Here is a 23958-nt window from a genome sequence, read left to right as displayed (position 1 = left end):
AAGCGTCTCGGAGTAATACAGAATATAGTAGAAAAGAGCAGAACAGAACAAAACAAAAGAAACCGGGAAGATTCACTCCTTATCGGGTTTACTCGCTCTCAAATTAATATTTATATTTATTATCATTATTTTTTATAAACTTGTTCTTGGCCGTTTTGTTCTAAACGTGTTAGAAAGGCTTGGCTTCGGCTTGGTCTGGCTATGGCTGTGGCTGTGGCTTGGACTTTGCGAAATGGCATTCGAATCGAGAGAAATATATACAAAAGTTAGTTAGCAGGCGGCACACTCTTTAGCTCTCTAGTACCAGTCCCAGTCCCGGTCTCTGATCTCAGTTCTGTTCAGATCATTCGGACTGAAACATTCAATAAAGACGGCCACGCGCATTCTACCGCGCCTCCCATTGAAAGTGCCGCATTCAAAGATGTAGAAAGAGAGATTCCCATTTAGCAGAATGTCTGATTTTGTACCTTCTTCGTTAGCCTGCCTGACGCTGATGCTGATGCTGCTGCAGATGGTCCTTGCCAAGCGGTACAGCTGGTGTGATCCGACGCTCTGCGAAAAGGGTGTGCGGCATGTGGCCTGCCGGAATACAGGGGTAACTACAACGGAACAACAAAAGATTCAACAGCAACTGATGGACGCTGCCAGCCGGATTCCTTCCAGGTGGACATCAGTCGCCACAAAACGGACTTCCTGCACGCGCACAACAAGAGGAGGAACTTCCTGGCGCTGGGACGAGTGCCCGGCTATTACCCAGCCGCTCGCATGGCCACCATGGTAGGAGCCCCCTTAAATTTGTACTCGTAGCAGAGTCTTAGTAGAATCCCTCGTACTCGTAGGTGTGGGACGATAAGCTGCAGTATCTGTCGCTGCTGAATACAAATACCTGTGTGCTGGATCACGATGACTGCCACAGCACGTACCGCTATGCCAACTCTGGCCAGCACCTATGCGCGGTGTGGCGTAACAGGAATCCCCATGTGAATGTGACCAGCCTAGTGGAGGAGTGCATCGGACTGTGGTTTAACGAGTGGGATCTGATCGACAACAGCTTCATCGACGCCTTCAAGGTAACGCCGATATTGTGAGTATTGAGGGCGACTCCTATCCCTCGTCTAGGAACTACTGAAGCATAACGCGTATCCTACCTTAGCGAGGACTATGGACACTTTGTGGAGATGAGCGTGGACAAGAACATCGCCATCGGCTGCTCCATCATGCGCTTCACGCGGCCCGACTACCCCTCCGTGTACATCTACAATGTGGTCTGCAACTACGCCTCGCTGTACGCTCTGGGGGCAATCGTCTACGAGACGGGCTATCCGGCCTCGCGCTGCACACAGGGAGGAGCCACTTCTATCCGGGTCTCTGCTCCACTCGCGAGGAGTACGATCCTAATTGGTGATCTATGGTGATCTAAAAATCTTCCCTTTAGTTTTACTCAGGTCCAACTGTCAAGTATTCAGAAAAGAAACCCGTAGCTTTACACAAAAACAAACAAATAAATGATCGCATCGACGTGACGTGACGTTTTGTTCGATTCCAGTAACTTTGCATAATTTATTTCAACGAAGTCATCGGCATCCCATCCCATTTCATCCATGGCTGACTTCTGACCGGCTGACTCCGTCGACTCCGACTGTCATTGCATAAGCACAAAATAAACGAGGGGGAACGTTGTGAGTTGCTGCGGAGACCGCAACTCTAGAGTTATACCCGATACTAAGTCAGTATGGCTCTCCTCCGGCAGACGCCGCTAATATTAAACGACACGACAAGGAGTGCGTGCGAGAGAGACAGAAAATCAGTCTGAGCGTGACGTCGGGTGCTGCGTAGCCAGTGCAAATTGATTTGTTCCTTTTGGCTATAAAAATGATCTGATCTGATCCAGATTCAGCAATCTGATATATATGATCATTATCTATGATTCTGCGTTTTTAGTTTTCTCAAATGTGCAATATTGTGGATGCAACAGATTTTCGTCCTTTGTGGGGGCGGAAGGGGGTGGTGCGAAATTTTGAGATATACGTTTTATAGTAAGATCTAACAGGAGTCCGGATACCAAATTTTGTTACTCTAGCCTTAATATTCTCTGAGATTTGTGAATATCCACAGATTTTCATTCTTTGCGGGGGCGGAAGGGGGTGTGGCGAAATTTTGAAACAAACTCGTCTCGGTCCGATATATTAGGAGTGTGGATACCAAATTTGGTTGCTCTAGCTTTTATAGTCTCTGAGATCTAGGCGCTAATGTTTTACTCTAAGCAAAGCCGCCTATGCTATGTGTGTGTTAGAGAGAGACAGGGCGAGAAAAAATGAAATTGTTTTCTTGATTCTGGCTATAATATATATACGATCTGGTTCAGATTTTGCACTCTAGAAGATATAGTCATCTTCTACGATTCTGCGTTTTTAGTTTTCTCGTATCGTCAAAATTGTGGATGCCACAGATTTTCGCCCTTTGTGGGGGCGGAAGTGGGCGGGGCAAAGTTTTGAAATATGCTTGTAGCAGTGACATATCACAGAAGTCTGGATCCAAAACAACGTTGCTGTAGCTCTTATAGTCTTTGAGCACTAGGCGCTGAAGGGGACGGACAGACGGACAGACGGACGGACGGACAGACGGACAGACGGACAGACAGACATGGCTCAATCGACTCGGCTATTGATGCTGATCAAGAATATATATACTTTATGGGGTCGGAAACGATTCCTTTTGGACGTTACACACATCCACTTTTACCACAAATCTAATATACCCCAATACTCATTTTGAGTATCGGGTATAATTATCGTCTAAGACTACGCCGCTGTACGACTCCCGTATACGTTTTAGTCAAACAAAACGCTTCTACAAAGAAAGCGCTCGCCCGGTCGTCTGGTCTCGCTCTCCGTCTCTTTGTCTGTCTCCATTTTGAGACTGGTTTGGCATAAAAAACTTTCGTTTATTATTGTCCAACAGATCATAAAGAGATCTTCGAAGATCCACCTCGAGTATGCAAATCTCGACTTTAAGTTGATTTGTGTGCAGAACTTATTGATTTGTTCTTTGTGATTGAAAACCTGTCCCGACTGGAAGTCGCTAAATACGCGGCACATATGGGCAACAGCAGCCAGAAAGCAACAGCGATATTATAGTTTCATAGCCGAAACTCACCAATTGGGTCAATGTCAGTGGCGAAGCCCCAGAACCTAGAACCACACACAGAGCCCGGAGTCACTGAACTGCTGGAGACGCCCACGCCGAGTTGATTCGCGATGAGTGGAGTCTGAATGAATGAGATTTCCCAGAAATAGATGTTAAATTTCTATTAGATTTGGTTATAATGGGGGGATGACAGATTATTCATCACTTAACACACAATCCAAAGCAGTAGTGAAACCTTTTCAACTCTATTCTTACTCTGAGCAGCTTGAACTTCACCCAACTCTAATTTAATGGGTTTGTGTTAGTTCTAGATTTGTCTGAGGCTAATCTTGCTGTGTAAATCTCTTAAACCTACTATAGAGGACTACTGGATCTATTGGATACGTGTAACTTAAAGGATCCTACCTAAGGAATCGGTCTTGTCTAGACAGTACCCAAATGACAACTAGCAAACTAATTCCAACGCTCTCCACTTTTCGGCAAGCCTGAACTCCACTCAACTTTGGGGCTTAATGAGCGAGTTTTCCTAGAAGTCGTGCGCCTCGTCCGCGACTTTCGGTGTTAACGCTCTGAGCGCTCTTCAGAGGTGAGGACCGAGACAGAGACAAAGACAAAGACAAAGACCGAGACGTCCGCCAGAAAATGGAAATGATTCATAAAACGTTGCTTGACCTGTCTCAAGCACTGCGGACGGCTGACCAGCCCGCGTGCAGCTGCGGTTTTCGGAACCCCAATTCGCACCGCGAAAGGTGCATATTGCGTGCAACAACAACGGAGTAAGTGATCTCCATGATCCCTCTAATTCTGAGTTATCCAGGAATTATCCTCGATAGAAGTTCCATGAGAGCTGCTCGGAGGATGCCACCATGGTGAATCTGAAGCCGCACCGGTCGTTCATCCTGAATGAGCACAACAAGCAGCGCAACTTCATCGCCTCGGGCTCGCTGCCGGGCTACTTTCCGGCTACGCGGATGGCCACCATGGTGTGGGACGAGGAGCTGGAGTATCTGGCGACGCTCAACCTGAAGACCTGCAACATGCAGCACGACGACTGCAACCACTCGTTCCGCTTCCGGAATCTGAGTCAGAATCTGTGCGGCGTGGATCGCTACCGCAGTGCCCCAATGAACGTGACCAATCTGGTGGAGCAGTCGCTGGGTCTGTGGTTCGGCGAGCACTATGTCATCGACAGTAGCTTCATCACCGACTTCCGGATGACCAGCAAACTGTAAGAGCAGTTGCCCCCACATTTCCGGTTTCCGCAGAAACGTAACAGTCCTTGTTTTTTTTTTGGTTGGCAGGGAAAAGTACGGTCACTTTGTGGAAACGGTGGTGGACAGGAACACCCATGTCGGCTGCGCCATGATGAGCTTCACCAACCCGAGTATGCAGCCTTCTGCTCCGTGAAGGAGAAATACAACCCAAACTACAATATATACTAGGACTGAACCAAACTCTTCATCGTTTTCGTTCCCATTGATCCCGAGACAATCATCTGTTTCTAATTAATACGTCAAGTGCTGTTTATTTCGGTCCGGCTGCTAAATTCGGCTGGGTGTTAACTTCCAGTTCCAATCAGACAGACAGGCAGGCGGGCGACCAGATCGTAATTTATAAATCTTAACGGAAAAAGTCCGATGCGGTTCTCGCACAGTGGATCTGTTCGATTGATCCGTGTGCGAGTTTACGAGAAATCTAGGAAATATCTGTAGAACCTTCCGTAGAGATATACGAGTTACACTGTTTGCTCGGACTGTACTTTTGATGCAAACTAAAGTATAACATAAATGTAATAGATTTTCTTGTAAAGAGAGTTTTTTTGCGAAAGAACCCGTTGGACATAACACCTTGGAATGTGACTGTCGGATGTTCATATATCATAGTGTTTAGATCATTTTGCAATCTGTCTGTTCGGAGCAGAACCCAGCCGATTAGCTGCTTGCCAAATAGCACCTAATTCTTGGCCCTCAGCCGCTTATTTTGTTTGTTACTTATGTCTATGTCACTCATTTGTTTGTTAAAGCTCTGCGCTTGCTTGCCCTGCTAAACGCTCTCTGCCAGCTCGCTCTTCGCTATCTCCGCTTTGCGTCTGCCTACCGACGCCGGCCGAGCGAAGCTGCGCTTAGCGATCGGAGCGGCAATGTAAAGGGCAGGCAAGCCACACTTGCAATTTGGATGTCACGCATTAAAGAACATATCGTAATTTTATTTCTGCGCCGAGTTTTATTTAATTCGAAATAATTAGTCGGCCGATTGGGGATAAAAAACATTACCTCCACACTGTCAAATCAGATTTTTTGAACATTTTTGAAGCTTCCGTAAGGATTTAAGTCTGGAGTACATTTACTCCTTTAATCCAATTAAAAAAGAAAGAAAAGAAAGTTACGTCGAAAGCCTAGGCCTCTGTTTGACAGATTTCTGAATTACAGACTTTAATCGATCTCTCTTTCATATCATTCAATCTCCGTTGTAAATAAAATCAACTGAATCCCAATGTACTTTCTGTTATATTTCACGCCTGGTTGCATGTGAGTGACCTAACCGGCATTCATTATAACACTGTGATGAAATGTGTTTGCAATCAGCCGATCTCTAATTAATTTTTGATCACTCAGGATCACATTAAAAAGCTGTTAATTAATCAATGAGAATGCACGCTGAATCAAGTTGGGCTCGAGTTGCCTGGTATTTTTTCAGTCAATTGTTGGCAATTTACGGCCGACAGCCTGTGCCTGTGCCTGTGCCTGAAGCTGGAACTAGGCCTGGATGCAGCAGACTCCTATAACTCAGGCCTCCCTGTGTGGGATTGGCCTGTGGAGTTGACAAGGGATCACAGCAGCTGTCCCTGCTCCTCCGCGCCTCCTTCCGCTGCCCACTCAGAGCATGCCAAATTTCCCCTCTCATGCATCTGGCTTTTGGCATCTGGCTCTCCCTATCCCCATCCGAATCTGAATCAGAATCAGTGTCTGATTTTTATCTTGTTTTATCTGCAGCCATGCATCATAAATGAGTTCGCTGCCTGCCGTTTTTCCTGTCCACACAATTCTCTCGAGTGCACTCCCACGGACACTCACATCTCTGTTGGCTGTAGGTTATGCAAATTCCGATTACGAGGCTTTATCGCCATCAGAATCGGAGATCTGGTGCCCAGCTGCCAAATAAAGATCTCTGTTGGGACAGCTCTAGCGTTAATTGGACACTTGGTATGAGATTAGGAATGGGAATGGCAATGGGAGGCCCTACTACCACTAGATGCCTAGGTCGCTGAACAGCTTCTCGGTGGTAGGGAGCTCAAAGTCTTCGTTGACCCACTCGGAGCGTGGCTGGCTAGAGGTCTTCTGGGTCCCAGTACTTTTCCCAGTCCCAGTTCCATTGCCATACTCCTTGCGGTATCCCACGTCCTCGCGCAGATCCTCCTCGTCGTACTCCTCATCGTCTTCGACGGCTTCCAAGGAGCTGGTCATGTGGGACTTGCGCTTGTGCGGTGCGTGCGCCAGGCACTGGTCCCCCAGCATGCGCTGCATTCTGCCAATCTCATCCGCTTGCTTGGCCGGCTGCTGCTCCTCCTCCATCTCCACCGGCTGCTCTGCGCCGGACGAGTCGACGCCGCTACCGGCTGCCGGCTGCGGAGAAGACGCCAGACGCACAATTCGGTCGAAGAGCGTGGCAATGTGCCGCCTGAAGCGGCCATAGTCGAAGCTGTCCTTGTTGGTGTTGGTGGCATCCAGCAGTCCATGTGTCGAAGTCGATTTGGAGCGGGTCAGTGGCCCAAAGTGATGCAGCATGTCTATGCCGGGCGCCATCGATTCTTCCCAACTCAGTAAAGAAAATAGGTGGCAATCAGGTTCGATTTTTCCCAGCTTTTCACTCAGTGTCCACTCACCAGTTCGGTCCAGTCCTCGACGGGAACACTTAGAACAGAGCCGACAACGTTGACTACGCGCTCCTCCAGGTTCAGGGCCTGAATAATCCATTTGGCCAAAGCCACGGCGCAGTTTAGGTCACAGCGTTGCCTGCAATCGATAATTAAATTAATTCAAAAAGGGTATGACATCAATTGTATACCCTGTACACGTAATAATGTTCTTTCTGTATACCCCTAAGGAGAGGCAAACATTTGCCAAAGAGTTAGAGTACTTTTCTGATTGTTCGGAGCATTTCCCTATCTCTATGTATCTCTATCGAGGGTATCAAACAATCTTTATTTTAATGGAAAGCGCTGGAATAAGTTATAGTGGGAGAATACCCTAATGGCCTGGGTAATTATCGGACACTCCATGTGGCACGCACAGCCCCCATCCACCCACCTGCGCTCGTCCCGCCGTATATCTACGAGCTTGTCGCCCTCGAGTATCAGCTGGTCGTAGTTCGTCTCGATTTGCATGGTGAGGGCCTCCTTGGGCTCCTGCTCCTGCTGCTCCTGCAACTGTCGCTGGAGGGTCTTGAACTGCTGCCAGAGGTCCTCCATTTTCTCCTGGAGGAAGCGAGAGGGAGACGTGATAATGAGAGATGCTTCTCCATGGGGGAATCTCCGCCACTCACCGTCTGCTTTCGAATGTTCTGCTGGGTCTCGTAGTGCACGTCGACGCGATGGAGGATGGGCTGGGCGGGCAGGAAGGGGCGGCCATGAGCCGCTCCACGCACCGATTGAGCACCCCGCGCTTGAGTTTCTTCTTGTCCATCTTAAGGAGGCCAGCGGAGCTGTCCAGCTGCAGCGTCATCTGCACAAGGCGCTCCAGGATCATTGCAAAAGTCTCCACGTAGTCGGACTGGATGCGGATGCGGTTGGAGCTCTTGGCCGCTACCACAGTGATGACCTCGGACTGCTTGTCCAGGCCGGGGCACAGCAGCTGGAGGCCGAGGGCGTGGGCATCGGCCTGTCCCTCGAGGAACTCTCCAAAGAAAGTTCCCAGTTTCGGAGCGACGTGTCTGCTGGTGATACTGTACGTCAGCTTGATGCCCGCCGCCTTCTGGGGCTGACACACGCGATAGAACATGCGCAGCGGCAGGTGGGCGTTCTGCTGTATGACCCGCGGAATGCCCTGGGTAGGATATCTCGAGGGAATTAGGATGCAGATCCTGCACATGACACTCACCCGAGGATTCACAAAGGAGGCCACCAGCTCCATTTTGGTGCTGTGGATGTGTTGCAGTTCGGCAATATAAAAGTCCAGCTTCAGCTCCTGGCTGGTTCCCGCGACCACGTACACAAAGCTCATGGTGTCCTGGCTGCAGCGACACGTCCAGCAACAGGGTGTCCAGATCCTCAGAGACATCCGTCTGGATGCTAAAGCTGAGAAGCACCTGATCCGCTGCCTGCTGATTGAGAGCGTCCATGTCGCGTACATCCACCGCCTCCTTGATCTCGTCCTCCAGCTGCTGCAGCTCCTTATGCGCCTGGGCGAAGCTCAGCGCCTCGATGTTCAGCGGCTGCCACTGAAACGTGAAGGGATCGGCGCCCAGATATCCCACTTCGAGCTGGCCCCTGGCCCCGAGCGTCACTATGCCCCCGGCCAGGCCCTGCATATTGGAGCGCTGTATGGCCACCGGAGCGTTCTACTGGTTTGGCCACTGTGCCGCCCAAATGATGTTAGCCTCTTCGTAGACATGCAGCTTCGAAGAGTCCGAAATGATGGCTGTGATCAGGTGTGCGCCGGGCTCTGCGTCGCCATATAGAATCAATATATAGGAAAGGTAGCTCTCCGTAGGATGTCCAAGGCTTACTCCAATAATAGCCCACTACGAAGCTGTGGAAACACTTGGGGCGTAGTCCAACTTCAGAATAAAGATCAACTTCCCATTGTCATCCAGGGAGATGAAGTTCCGCTCGCCCAGGATCATGATGTAGGAGCAGTTCCTGCAGGATATGGGATACATCGTCGGATTGAATCCATTCCCTCGCTCCAGTACTCACTCCTTTACTTGGACCACCCGCATGTCGACACTGCCCTCGCCCACACCCTGCGTCCAGGTGGGCTGGTAGCTGCTCTTGGTCATCAGCGAGTGGGACAGGTCCTGGTAGCTATAGCACTGCAGGTGCCAGGTGGCACTGAATCGGAAGAAGCTGTCGGTGCGCTCGCAGTAGGACACAGGAGCCCGCAGTGCCCGGTATCCGGGGAAACGACACTCGTAGGAGATGCCGTCCTGCACGTAGAAAGTCAAGGTCCCGTCCAGATGTACCACACAGAAGAATTCGCGGCCCTTCACCTGCCCGAAGTGGCCCTGGCCACCCGTTGGAATTTGTGCTCCGCCTGCAGCTGCAGTCGCACCTGGGCTCCGTGTTCCGCCAGTCCGCCGATGGCTTGGACGTTGTAGATGGCGATGGCGTTGGGCAGGAGCACGCCCAGCTGGTTGGTGTTCATGTTGCGAACGTTCCTGGAGGAGTTGGTGAATGTTAGACCATATTCTTCTAGCAGTCAGAGCCGACTCACCCGCTAAACTTTCCGGCATACAAGCCGAGAATTGGGGCCGGCATCAGAGTCTCCAGCAGGAGATCGGTGGCATCGTAGCCCCGCCTGTGCGGGTAGTAGATGCTCAGCTGCCCCGTCTGGGAGCCCACTATGATGTAGTCCTTCTCCTGTTCCTCCAGGCCAAAGCGGGCGCACAGTAGGCTGGCCACATCGCATTGCTCTCCGGGATCGGCGCACTGGGCAGACCACCAGCTGCAGACATTGAACAGCGACATGGATGTATTGAGTCGACTGAGTCGTCCAACTGAACGAGTCATTGTCATTGTTGTGGCAGGATTGGATGTTGCCATGTTGTTCAAACAGCTGGCTGTCATGGCAGTAGTTCCAGCAGGACACTTCCACCGAAGGTAAATGTACAAAGGAAGGAGCATGAACACCTGTTGTCAGGTGCAAAACTTACACGGACGGTACAGTACACTATTACAAATGGAAGTTCTACGTACGTTTTACAAACTACACAAATCGTGGTTCTAACATCGGATAACATCATTCGCTTCTAGCTCTTGCTTAAGCCGGTTGTGTTTTTTTTCTTGCTCCCGCATTCTCCGCCCTTTGCCCAAATATCATAAAACATTGTTGTGACTTTGTTTTGATATATTATCGCATCTCTTTAATTTGATTCTACTTTGTGTTAACCACCAGTGTTTTGTTTGTAAACAAGTGTTTAATATAAATTCAATATTGCAACGTAACGCATCGGACTCGTGCAGGCAATTTGTTATTGTTTTTTGCCCAGTCTGCTTTTCGTTATCGCTTCTTCGGTGTGCACTGTTCTCGCGCATCAGCGTTTGCATCGCCTACATTCTCTCGTGAGCATAAGCGGGCTGCTCGCATTGTTGCTCTCACTCTCTCTGGATTGCCTATACTCTCCCTCTCTGTGGACTTTTCTTTTGTGTCTCTGCTTTGGTGAGTTTACTGCTCGTTTTCTGCACTTCGTTGGATCATCTGCTTTGAATTATTGCCGCTGCAGCTGATTGTCTGGCTCGCTCTGCTGTCTGCTCTCCTACTTTACCTGCGATCTCACTCCGTTCTTTTATTATTCGTGCACAGTGATTCTACTGCTGTCAATAATGGCAATCATTTGTAGTGCAAAGAAATGTGAATTCGGTGGTGTTATCATTGGTAATTCATTTCTTAGCTGCTGGCTGTGCGACAATTTTGCCCACATAAAATGTGCTGGTGGTGGAAATTTTGGCCGGCTGAATGATCTGATCTCGAAACGCATGGGCCTCTCTTGGTCATGTCTGGCTTGTCGGGAGATTGAGGCCGAAATGCGCCCATTTATGAGACAGACTCGAACTGGGTTTCTGGATGTCCGGAAACAATTTGTGGCTCTCAACGAGAAATTTCTTGCCCTTGAATCACAGTTTCTTGGGCTCAAACTCTTGAGCGAATCGCTTAGACGGAAAATTCCGCATAATGATACCAATCTCTTGAAACCTAATCCGATTGGTACGTCTGCCTCCCACCTTCATCCATCGGAAGCATTTCCGTGTAGTCATGCCACGCCGTTGTCTGTAAATCCGCCAACGGTGGCTCCGGAGTTCTTTACACCGAGCAATGCTTCCTTCGAGCACCCAACTTCCCAACAGCATCAATCCCATCCCTGCAGTTTCTGTGGCCGTCACTTCTGACGGCAATTCCTGCTCAGCCATTGCTGCCAATTCCTCTGCCCTTGGACCGAGATCTCTTTTAGGAGTGGCTCCACCATCTCGATCTCGCTCGGGACTTCAACTTAGAGCAGTGGTCCCTCGGAAAGCAATATTTGTTTCTCGTCTTATTCCTGAGGCTACAACGGAGGATGTTAAACAACATCTTTCCTCTAAACTTAACACTTCGCCTGTTGATATAGTTGTGACTAAATTTACATTTAAAATCGAGGGGGAACGTTGTGAGTTGCTGCGGACACCGCAACTCTACGGTTATACCCGATACTAAGTCAGTATGGCTCTCCTCCGGCAGACGCCGCTAATATTAAACGACACGACAAAGAGTGCGTGCCAGAGAGACAGAAAATCAGTCTGAGCGTGACGTCGGGCGCTGCGTAGCCACTGCAAATTGATTTGTTCCTATTGGCTATAAAAATGATCTGATCTGATCCAGATTCAGCAATCTGATAGATATGTTCATTATCTATGATTCTGCGTTTTTAGTTTTCTCAAATGTGCAATATTGTGGATGCAACAGATTTTCGTCTTTTGTGTGGGCGGAAGGGGGTGTGGCGAAATTTTGAAACAAACTCGTCTCGGTCCGATATATTAGGAGTGTGGATACCAAATTTGGTTGCTCTAGCTTTTGTAGTCTCTGAGATCTAGGCGCTAATGTTTTACTCTAAGCAAAGCCGCCTATGCTACGTGTGTGTTAGAGAGAGACAGGGCGAGAAAAAATGAAATTGTTTTCTTGATGCTGGCTATAATAATAATACGATCCAATTCAGATTCCGCAATCTTAAAGATATGGGCATTCTCTACAATTCTACGTTTTTGGTTTTCTCATATCTTTAAAATTGTGGATGCCACAGATTTTCGTCCTTTGTGGGGGCGGAAGTGGGCGGGGCGAAGTTTTGAAATATTTTTGTAGCAGTGACATATCACAGAAGTCTGGATCCAAAACATCGTTGCTCTAGCTCGGACAGACGGACAGACAGACATGGCTCAATCGACTCGGCTATTGATGCTGATCAAGAATATATATGTAGTAGTTTAAGTTGCTTGATGGCAACGAGTAACATTTATTTGATAAGTATGTTGGACTTAAAATTATAACAGCTCCAAGTTTTACAAGTATGTTTGTGAATAATTATATGCGTGTACGTCTGATGCGTGGCTGAACTGACAACTGACTATCTCTCTCTCTTGCTATCGGCTCTCTCAGAGCCGATTACTGCTCTATCCCGACGACACGACGAAAACACGTCCGCTTCGTGTCTCTCTCTTTCCTGCGTTTCCTACATTCGGCTGTCCTGACGGACCATTCGCCTCGGATGGGTCTAGCCAAGGTTTCATATATTCTGAAACTGTAGAGGTCTTATAGGGACCCTCAGTATCCCCAATCTTCTCGACTTCGTACCTTCCATGATTCTTTACCCTAACCACCTTATACGGCCCTAGATACTTTCCTTTTAGCTTTAATCCAGTACCATACTGAGTACGCTTGATAGCTACTAGCTCATTAACCTCATACTGTCTATCTAGTTTCCTTTTTAAGTCAAAACTCTTCTTGTTTTCTTGCTGTAACCGTGCAATGTTTTCAACTACTTCCTTTCTAATTTTTTCGCGGTCCTTGTTCAACTCTTCGATAAGTGATTCTTCCAATATTTCTTTTATTTTTGGATCCATTCCTATACGCATGTCTAGCCCAGTCAATATCTTGAAAGGTGTTACCTTGGTACTTCGCGGCTCAACACTGTTGATCATTTGCTGTACTTTTCCTAGATGCTTATACCAACTACCGGAATTACCCTGACACAATTTCGACAACATAGGCACCACTATCTTGTGCATCCTTTCGACTTGACCATTCCCACGTGGAACGCCTGTGGCAATCATTAAATGCTGTATTTTCTCTCTCTCACAATATTCACGAAACAAATTGGACATAAACGCTGCACCCCTATCCGTCACTATTCTGTTCGGATTACCAAAACTAGTCCCTTGAATTTCCAAACACTTAACGACCTCTTCAACACCTGTACTACGTGTAGAATATAACCAAACAAACTTAGAAAATCCATCAACGACAACCAGTATATAATTGTACTGTTTTTTAGTCATTTCCATTGGTCCAACGTGATCAATGTGATACGTTTGTAACGGCCTATCACCCTTGTCTATTGGTTGCAAATAACCCTCACGTTTTCCTGTCTTTTCATTGACAATGATACACTCGACACAACTATTTATTACGCGCCATACTTTGTCTTTTAACTTCGGAATATAATACGACTTTTCAATGATATCTTGTGTCTTTTTAACTGAAAAATGTCCTTGCTTATGTGCTATTGATATAATCTCATTTTCCAACTGAGCTGGTACTACGATGAGCTCCTTATCCGGATCCTTAAACAAAATCTGATTCTGAATATAATAATCCTCATATTCCTTGTCCTCCACAATACTTTTAACAGCCTTAACCCAATCGTCGGTTAGCTGAGCTTCTTTCAAACGATGAGCTATACTTTCGGTCACCATAAAACAAGATACACGACTCAACGCGTCAACGTGCCTCATCTTCGTTCCTGAGCGATGTTCTATAACATAATTAAAATCTTGTAGGTACATGGCCCAACGTGCTACTCTCAAAGGAACGTCTTTCTTTTTGATCGTCATTGTAAATGCATTACAATCTGTGACAATTTTGAACTTTATACCCAAAACGTATACACGCCATTTCGCTAAAGCTTCGATAATTGCCAGAACCTCAAGGTCATAAGCAGGATATTTCTCTTCACATGGCTTAGTCCTACGGCTCATATATTGAACTGGATGGAATTGGCTGTCTTCCAAACTCTTTTGCAGTAACACGGCTCCATACCCCCATTTTGATGCATCAGTATGGATTTCTGTCTCCAACTTCGGGTTGTACATTTCTAAAACAGGTCTACTAATCAATGCTACCTTTAGTTGTTCAAACGCAACCTGATGTATCTCCTTAAATTCAAATTTAACATCCTTCCGCAGCAGATCTGTCAATGGTTTTGCAATAACAGCATAACCCTCAATAAACTTTCGGAAATAAGAAGTCAATCCTATGAAACGCTGCACTGTTTTTTTATCAACTGGCACTGGGAACTTTTCGACTGCCCTCGTCTTCTCATCACTTGGTCTTATCGTGTTCTTTTCTATTATATACCCCAGAAAATTAACCTTTTGTCGTAACAGCTGACACTTTCTCCAATTTATACGTAGCCCATTCATTTCCGCTATCTTCAGTACTTTTCTCAACTTTAACAAACCCTCTTCTATATCTTGACTACAAATAATAACGTCATCCATATAGACTGCTGCTTCATTATTCTTTACCAAATCTCTCAACACAGCCATTATAAATCTGGTAAACACCGCTGGAGAATTTGAAATTCCAAATGGTACATATAAAAATTCGAACTGACCATTCTGAGTCACAAAAGACGTATATTTTTGAGACTCGACTTCTACAGGCACATGGAAAAAACCATTCGTTAAATCCAACGTGGTGAAATACTTTGCACCCTGCAGTTTCTCCAACACTGTATCCATATGTGACATTGGAAAGTTATCGCGAACTATTTTCTCATTCAGCTTTCGGTAATCACAGCATAGTCTCTTGCTACCGTTCTTTTTGGGTACCAACACTACTGGTGATGCATACTCCGATGTACTTGGCTTTATAAACTTCTGAGCCAGCCACTCTTCCACTTGCTTGTCCACGATTTCCTGTTCACACAACGGTAATCGTCTTGGATGCTGGAAAACTGGTATCTCATCCACTAATACAATTTTCATTTTTATCGGCGCATCTACATTTCTCTGAGGTTGGTACTTTCCTACCATACCCCTAACCTCTCTAGCATGTGCTTCACTGAGATGACCAACATCAATTGAAAACTCCTTCTCAACTTCGTCAATACTTGACATGCAAATGCCTTTATATTCATTAAACAATTCCACGCATGAGGACGATGCTACCTGATCAAGTTTCTTATCTTTATCCTCGCCACAAACTCTACGAACAAATCTTGTTCCTGTCTTAGAAACTTGCATGTCCACATGATCCAGAATAGTCCTTCCTAAAATGGCTTCAAAACCAATATCCTCGTCTGGAATGACATGAAATTCTACCTCCATTCCAATCTCATCGATTTTCACTGGTATCGAAAAGCTACCAAAAGTTACAACTTGACTATCTCCAATACCTGTTAAACATTTCTCCTGGCCGATCAGTTCAAGATTTCCAAATTTCAAAAATACCCTCCTGCGAATTAAACACAAATCTGCTCCAGTATCAATCAAACCTTGGAATACCAAATTCGCGTACTTAATATCCTTTAATTCCAAACCTGATGGAGTGAAAATACCTGACGGCTTATTGACGACTTTCTTATCTCGAATAATGTTCGTATTCGATCTCTTTTCTTGTCTGGTTTCGACCTTGACATTACAGCTTGCAGCACGGTGTCCTGGTTGGCCACATTTGAAACAACAAAAATCATTTTTGGGACAATCTTTCCTCAAATGCGATTTGTCTCCACACTTAAAACATTTCCTAAAATTCTCTGCCATCGACCCTTTCACCGAACTCTCACTTTTATTACTCAGCGGCCAATTCTTACTCATCGGCTTGGATCCGCCTCTAGCTTTCTGGTAAACATCGATCTGAAATTTAAGCTCCTTTAAGTTTCTAGCTTGGTACAGCATTGCCTTACTTGCCCTAGCGTCTGGTATACCATCCACAAAATATTCGATTAAACTCTCATCATCTAGTTTAATTGGCTTGGCTATCTCCATTAACGCATACAAAAACTCATGCAACGACTCTCCTTTTTTCTGCTGGCGCTTTTGCAACATTCTATGTACTTCTACGGACGACAGTTTAACACTAAACTCATCCAACAGAGCTGCCTTCAACGAATTCCAGTTACGAATATCACGCAAACTACGAACGAAAGATTTTGCTGCACCAACTAACAACTGCTTGGCATAAATGAATAATTGTAATTGACCCCATTGAACAGTAGCTGCGCATTCTTCTAATTCCTCTATCCATTGATTGATATCGGGGTTATTAGAACCAGAAAATTGTGACACACTACCTTCCACGTCTTTTAGCGTAAACCAAGATTTATACTCTGCCTGTCGCGTACCTGGTTGAACTGCTACGGTATCATCCACTGCTGTTACTACGGACTCATTCTCTGACTCTTCTTCATCCTCAACTGGAAAGCCGTGATGTATTAATAGTCTATCTTGCAAATCGCGCTTTCGTCCCGTCGTCTGCAACGCAAGCTCTCTTAACTTCTCTCGCAAATGTGCGACTCTCAGTGTCATTATCTCTTCAACTTGCATCGTGACGATTTAAATACAAAATAATTGATATTAGCTTATATCTAAGAAAATGTAATTAAATCAACTTAAACAACCTTATTACTGCTGGCCTGTTAACAATTTTCCAGTTAACATCGATTTCGAAAACGGCTTTAAAGTCGTCACTGTTAACGATCGCTTCTCTGTTAACGCTCACCTTACTATGGGTTTACCCTTGTTAACTCTCGCTTCTGCGCAGAACTTTCCAGACTCCAAATTTGACGCACACACACCACCACATCCAGATCTCGCTTGCCTGTCGATGTCGCTGTTGCCGTCCTCTCTTTGTTGCCTTGCCTTGCTTTCGCCGTTCGCCGATAACTTGTTGTCGCTTCCCGAATCGTCGCTGCTTCTGCTGTTACAAAATGAACTGCTGCTTGTCTTTTCTTGTAGTTGTAGTCTCCGTCCGACGCAGTGCAACACAACAACAATCAATGTTCTTTGATTCTTGCTGTTTGCTGCCGTCGTTTTGTCGCTTCTGCTTCCTTTGGAACGAACGCGCTCAGATTGTCGTCTCTGTGCCGCTTGTCTCCTTGTAGCTCTAGCCTCTCAGACGCAATGCACAACAACAACAACGAAGGTTTTGATTCTTGCTGTGTTTGCTGCCGTCTGCCGTAGTTTTGTCGCTTCTGCTCTCTTTGGAACGAACGCGCTCAGATTGTCGTCTCTGTGCCGCTTGTCTCCTTGTAGCTCTAGCCTCTCAGACGCAATGCACAACAACAACAACGAAGGTTTTGATTCTTGCTGTGTTTGCTGCCGTCTGCCGTAGTTTTGTCGCTTCTGCTCTCTTTGGAACGAACGCGCTCAGATTGTCGTCTCTGTGCCGCTTGTCTCCTTGTAGCTCTAGCCTCGTGTTCGCCAAAATTTCCAAATACACGCACAAATCTCACTTGCAAATGTTGTTGTCTTGGGCTTATTTTCGGACGAGCCCCCAATTTGTAGTAGTTTAAGTTGCTTGATGGCAACGAGTAACATTTATTTGATAAGTATGTTGGACTTAAAATTATAACAGCTCCAAGTTTTACAAGTATGTTTGTGAATAATTATATGCGTGTACGTCTGATGCGACGACACGACGAAAACACGACCGCTTCGTGTCTCTCTCTTTCCTTCGTTTCCTACATATATACTTTATGGGGTCGGAAACGATTCCTTTTGGACGTTACACACATCCACTTTTACCACAAATCTAATATACCCCAATACTCATTTTGAGTATCGGGTATAATAAGCGCAACATATCATCCTTTAAAATTCTTCTCCCTGATTCTTTACTATGCAGTTCTCTAGAACCGTCAATATGGCCTGAGCATACAATTGTGCATGAGTTCCTTCTCAAAGATTCAAACTCGAATCCAAGAATTACCGAACATGCTCCAAAAAACTGATGTACTATTTTTCCATGCACTATCAGAACGTTCGCAGTTTGCTGGGAAAATTACGTCAAATTCATACTAATAGCGCGTCCTTTGATTTCGATGCCATCGCGTTTACCGAAACCTGGCTTAACTCCTCTGTCAATGATCATGAAATTTTCATTGATAGTTACACTATTTATAGAATGGACCGCCCATCTTTTGCACGTGGGGTTCTGATTGCAGTTAAATCTGTTTTCTCATCTTAGTTATTCCCATTCAATAACATTCATGGAATTGAATTTGTTGCAGTCAAAGTTCGTGTTGGCTCCGCATTTTTCTATTTAACCTGCTCTAACATTCCTCCCAGGTCTGATGCTGAGCTTTACTTACACCACCTCTCAGCAATTAATACTGTTGTTTCTGCATTAGGGTGCAACGATCGAATTATTGTCATGGGGGACTTTAACCTCCCATTTCTTTCTTGGCTGCCTTGTGATGACGCTAACCTGTTGTTTCCCAATTGCCATAATGACTTTATCAATGGGCTAACGGATATTTCCCTTGTCTAAATTAATGCCGTTAAAACATTAGGGACAGACTTCTTGACCTCGTTTTTGTTAACGATGGTTCTCTTGCTACGGTATCTAGAGCAAGCCCAATATTTCTCCCTGAAGATCCTTACCATCAAACTTTGTTGATTTCACTGGAGTGTACACAATCTGGAGGTGCTGACAGTTCCATGGCTCCTTGTCACATAAAGTGTTTTCGCAAAACAAACTTTATCGATTTAGATCTACATCTCTCGCGTGTTGATTGGTCGTTTCTTTATTCATTACCGAACATAGATGCAACTGTTAACTCGTTTTATAGTTCTATTTACTCCGCCCTTAATACGTTTGTTCCAGATATCACTGTACCTGTATCGTCCAAGCCTCCCTGGTTCTCCAAGTATTTGTCATACTTAAAAAATAATAAATCCCGGCTCTATAAAAAGTACCAGAAGTCGGGCTCCACGTTGGCCTTAGCTCTATACTCCTCCGCTCGCTCTCTGTTCCTTGCCGTCAATAGTCAGTGTTATAATCATTACCTTTCACAATGTAGTAGTAACTTTCGTAGTGATCCTAAAAAATTCTATTCGTTCGTTAACTCTAAGCGCAAGTCAAACGTTTTTCCTCCGTCCCTTCATTACCAGAACAAAACAGAAGCTTCTGCTGTTGGTATTGCAAATTTATTCGCTAACTTTTTCCAAACAACGTACTCGTCTCATATTTACAACGCATCCACTCCGTATCCGTACCAGCTACCTCAAGCTAACAGCATTTTTCTGCCCTTTTTCGAGGAAAGCGTTGTTCTGGAAGGTTTGTCATCTATGGACATATCGTTTTCTGCGGGTCCAGATAAGGTACCAAGTTGCATCTTAAAACACTTTGCTCAGTCCCTTTGCAAACCCTTGACCTTTCTCTTCAACCTCTCCTTGGAACAGTCTTGTCTCCCAGTAATTTGGAATGAGTCCTACATCATTCCGCTTCACAAAAAAGGTTCAAGATCAAACATTGAAAACTATCGTGGTATCGCAAAGCTTTCCGCCATCCCGAAGCTTCTTGAGTTCCTGGTCACCCGGCAACTGCAACATCTTTGTTGCAGCTTGATATCTCCGTCGCAACACGGTTTTTTCAGACATCGTTCAACATCGACTAACCTTCTTGAGTTTTCTAACCTAATCCACCGTGGTTTTCAAATTGGTTTGCAGACGGATGTAGTTTGTACGGACTTCAGCAAGGCATTCGATTCTGTGAACCATGCTCTGCTTATTCACAAGCTCTCTTTATTAGGGTTCCCAACGATTCTTCTAGATTGGATTTTGTCCTATCTCTCTAACCGTACTCAACGTGTTTTGGTTTCTAACGTGTTGTCAAATACTGTTAATGTTACTTCAGGTGTGCCACAGGGAAGTCATCTGGGCCCGCTTCTGTTTATTTTATTTGTGAATGACTTTCCTCAACTTATAACATACTCTACTACACTAATGTATGCTGATGATGTCAAAATCTCTCTTTCTTACTCTGATTGGTATTTGCACACACGCCTTCAACTTGATCTAAGTGAACTACTATTGTGGTGTTCAACTAATCTTCTTTTTCTGAACCTTTCCAAATGCAAACTTATGACATTTTACCGTCGCGCTCCTCATTTTGTCCCATATGTTCTAGGAAATCATGTCCTTGAGCGAATTTCGAGTTCAAATGACCTCGGAGTCCTTTTTGATCATAAGATGTGTTTTAACACCCATATAGCTGCAACTGTAAATAAAGCTAAGGGTGTTTTAGCGTTCATCAAGCGTTGGTCCAAGGAGTTTGACGACCCGTACGTTACGAAACAACTGTACATCTCGTTAGTACGTCCTATATTGGAGTATTGTTCTTGTGTGTGGAGCCCGCAGTATAAAGAGCAGCAGGCTGTTATTGAATCCGTGCAAAAGCAATTTTTAATTTTTGCCCTTCGGAACTTGAACTGGGACTCGGGTAGAATCTTGCCACCCTACCGGTCTAGGCTAAATCTTATTGACCTGCCGTCGTTGCACCATCGCAGAATATGCAATGGCGTAATGTTCGTGCACAAGCTCCTTCTTGGGACTGTTGACTCCCAAACTCTCTTGGGGCAGATTGACTTGGCCGTTCCATCTAGACCTACCCGTACTTTTAGGCCTATCCGTCTACCCATATGTAGGTCTAATTATGCTGATCATGAACCTTTTAGGATTTTATGCCATAATTATAACTCCCTCTGTCAAACCCTATCCCCTAAACTGTCTCTTAATCATTTAAATTTAGCTAACTTTTAACTTATCTTTTTCCGCCTTTAGTAACTAAGTACCATTATTAACAGATAATTTGTTAGTTTAATAAATAAATAAATAAATAAATAACGAGGGGGAACGTTGTGAGTTGCTGCGGAGACCGCAACTCTACAGTTATACCCGATACTAAGTCAGTATGGCTTAGTGTTGTGTTGCTCATGAGTGAGTGAACAAAAAAGAGTTGTTCACTTAAGTGAGCAACTGAACATGTTCCTTCCAAGTTGTTCTTTTTTGTTCACTTGTTCTTTGTTGTTCACTTGTTCTTTTTTGTTCACTTGTTCTTTTTTGTTCACTTGTTCTTTGTTGTTCACTTGTTCTTTTTTGTTCACTTGTTCTTTGTTATTCACTTGTTCATTTTTACTCACTTGTTCATTTTTACTCACTTGTTCTCTACTCACTTTTTGCGCAATTTTGCTCCTCAAAGGTCATTTTGCGATCTGGCAGCTTTGCTCATATTTGCGTTTACTTCACACTTTTTATATTACGGGCAAAGCTGTTTACAATTTTGAAAAATTCAATCAGCCAGGCTTCGTTTTTCACTTTCACAAAAGTTTTCCGATTTACTTTTGAAATCACATAAATTGGGGCTCTCTTTTTCCCATTCCGCAAGATTTCTTCGTTTTCAAAACGAAAACATTTTCGTTGACGAAATGAAAAGTAAACGGCTTTTTATACAACAAAACGAACCTTAATTGCAAAAGGAAAAAAATAGATGAAAAGCATAAATCATCTCTTCAAGATGAAATCCTGGTGGGTTTTATGAAAGACAACCCGGACAGAGCTTTGCGGCGCTCTCAATGCTGTTGGGCTGCCAATCAAGGACGCATTGGGTTGGAAAAAGGTATGTGTTGCACAACAAAAGGTAGCACACTACTATATTCAATTCTACAATTTCAGGTTTGGGCAGATTGGAAAACAAACATCCGCAAGAAGATGGCGAAAAACAAATCAGAAACTCGAGCTACAGGTGGAGGGCCCTTCGCTCAGCAATCGCTTGGGGAATTGGAGGAGGAAGTGGCCAAGCTATGTGCCCTCTACGAAATGGTGGAAGGAGTAGGTGGGCCAGCGTATGGACTTCCCCCCCGTACGACCAAGGAGGCCGACACTGGGGTTAAGTGCGTGATGGAAGACCCCATTGAGGAGGAACCCTCAGAGAAGGACGAACCCTCAGAGAAGGAGGAGCCCATGCCGAAGCGCCGTCGAACTAGACCAGCGCAGACCATGGACCTCAACGATCTCTGCGCTGCTCAGCTGGATGAAATGTCGGCAATTTCCAAGAAAATTTCGGAACATTTCGAACGAATGGAATCGTTAGAGAAGGAGAAGCTCGAGGTCCAAAAGGCTCTTGTAGACAAATTTAGCCAAATTTTGGACAAATTTGCGAAATAATTAGTTTCCTATTAGTTTTTTTGTGAAACTTAGCTTTATTAGTTATAAAGAATATCGAATGACATAAAGAAGAAAACATGAAAAATTTTGCATTTTAATAAGGAATGGCCTGAGCTATTTCATCGCGTATAGATGATCCATTATTTTCAGTGTCGTCGAATTCATTTTCAGTGTCTAAAGGGTCGTCAAATCGAACATCCTCCTCGATTAAGACATTACGTCTTCTACAAATATTGTGCAGGGCACAGCATACATTTATAATTTGGCAACAAAATATTGGTGGGTAATTTAAAGTGCGTTGCAAGCAACGGAAACGGCTTTTAAGGACTCCAATGGTGCGTTCTATAATATTTCGTGCTCCAGTATGCTTTATGTTGAATCTGTGCTGATAGGTGGCTATCTCCGCGCTCCTATAAGGAGTCAGAACAAAACTCTCTAGAGCGTAGCCCGAATCAGCCAAAACAAACCCATTAATGGTCGTGGATAAATATTCCCTAGCAGGGGAGTGATTCCAAATGATGGAGTCATGGCAGGAACCAGGGTGCGTGGCATCAATAGCAATTATCTCCATGTTGTAGTTACACACCACCATGGCATTCATGCTATAAAATCATTTCCTATTATAGAACACGGAGTGGTTTTGTACAGGCTTTAGTATTCTGATGTGAGTTCCATCCACACAGGCACCAATTCGAGGCAATTTAAAGTTCCGATAAAAATATTCATATGATTATTGCAATTGATGATTATTCATCTACAACGAAATGAACTCAATACATAACAGCCTGTCCATCAACGGAATAAGTTTGTGAAGAATCTTTCCAAATGTACAGCGTCCAATGTTTATATGGTGGTCTTTGGCAACTGCCCACTGGTAGCAGCCAGTGGCGAGATATCACATTACTGAAGCCAATTGCGTAGAGGGAGATAACTTCCTGGTAACACCTTAATGGGGTTGAACTTTCTCCAAAATCATTTTGAAAGTTTTTTTGTCGATCCGAAATGACTTCACAAATCTGAAAGCTTTACCATTAGCAATTTAATTTTCAATACGCATGCTGTTACTCACAGCTCGTCAGACATGTTAAATACACAAGTGTTGCATCTAAGATGTCTAGATCTTCTTAGATCACGTAATTTCTGCAATCGTTTTGCTTCAAAACAAGCAATTGAAAAAATAAAAGGCATTTTAATCACGCTGTATTTTTACAAAGCAGCCAGGTCAGCTGTTTTTGTTTGCCAGAAACGATGAAAAAAGAAACATATCAATAAAAAAAATATGTGAAAACTGGAGCACCTTAAAACGAAATCGAAACGTTTTGGCTGAAAACGTAATCCGCAAAAGTAAATGAAAAACGGAGCCTGCCTGAATATGTTGCTTTTTCGGAAGTATAGTGAGATTTGGAACCATTTCGAGGAAGTTGGACGCCAGGAAGCCAAGTGCAAGTATTGCAAATCTATTTTGAGTTGCAAATCTCAAAGCAACTTAAGCCGCCATTTAAAGAGCAAGCACCCGGCGTCTATGGAGCCCGTTATCCGGCAAAACACCGATGGCCCGATTTTTGTGCAAAGTGCGCAACCAAAAATAACAAGCTTTGCTGAAAGGCCTGTACCAGCGAGCAAAGCGCAGCAGATTGATCTGCAACTTGTACGGATGATCGCCAAGGGTCATCACG

At 44.9% G+C, this 23958-nt stretch overlaps 2 protein-coding genes and 2 pseudogenes across 2 annotated transcripts; 3 read left to right on the top strand and 1 right to left on the bottom strand.

Moving 5' to 3' along the window:
* Positions 1 to 330: 330 nt before the first annotated feature.
* On the top strand, positions 331 to 1549 carry LOC117185709 (annotated as a pseudogene).
* Positions 1550 to 3465: 1916 nt separating this feature from the next.
* Positions 3466 to 4942, top strand: LOC117193709 (antigen 5 like allergen Cul n 1-like). Its single transcript, XM_033398435.1, has 3 exons — positions 3466 to 3923; positions 3981 to 4375; positions 4449 to 4942. Exons 2-3 carry the CDS (start codon positions 4014 to 4016, stop codon positions 4552 to 4554), a joined length of 468 nt encoding a protein of 155 aa, XP_033254326.1. The 5' UTR covers positions 3466 to 3923; positions 3981 to 4013; the 3' UTR covers positions 4555 to 4942.
* Positions 4943 to 5546: 604 nt separating this feature from the next.
* On the bottom strand, positions 5547 to 9852 carry LOC117194137 (annotated as a pseudogene).
* An 11756-nt stretch (positions 9853 to 21608) lies between these two features.
* Positions 21609 to 22367, top strand: LOC117193532. The gene is made up of 2 exons (XM_033398279.1): positions 21609 to 21734; positions 21791 to 22367. The coding sequence occupies exon 2, from the start codon at positions 21827 to 21829 to the stop codon at positions 22280 to 22282; it is 456 nt and encodes a 151-aa protein (XP_033254170.1). The 5' UTR covers positions 21609 to 21734; positions 21791 to 21826; the 3' UTR covers positions 22283 to 22367.
* The last annotated feature ends 1591 nt before the right edge of the window (positions 22368 to 23958 follow it).

This window comes from Drosophila miranda (genome assembly GCF_003369915.1).
Source record: "Drosophila miranda strain MSH22 chromosome Y unlocalized genomic scaffold, D.miranda_PacBio2.1 Contig_Y2_pilon, whole genome shotgun sequence".
NCBI lineage: Eukaryota > Metazoa > Arthropoda > Insecta > Diptera > Drosophilidae > Drosophila > Drosophila miranda.
This window is presented reverse-complemented; position numbering and strand designations above follow the sequence as displayed.

What these genes read in the sequence shown, in the direction of transcription:
- LOC117193532 (XM_033398279.1), top strand. Translation starts at nt 21,827, where the DNA reads ATGGCGAAAAACAAATCAGAAACTCGAGCTACAGGTGGAGGGCCCTTC.
- LOC117193709 (XM_033398435.1), top strand. Translation starts at nt 4,014, where the DNA reads ATGGTGAATCTGAAGCCGCACCGGTCGTTCATCCTGAATGAGCACAAC. An exon ending in TTCCGGATGACCAGCAAACT is followed by an intron (nt 4,376 to 4,448) that starts GTAAGAGCAGTT and finishes TTTGGTTGGCAG; the next exon opens with GGAAAAGTACGGTCACTTTG.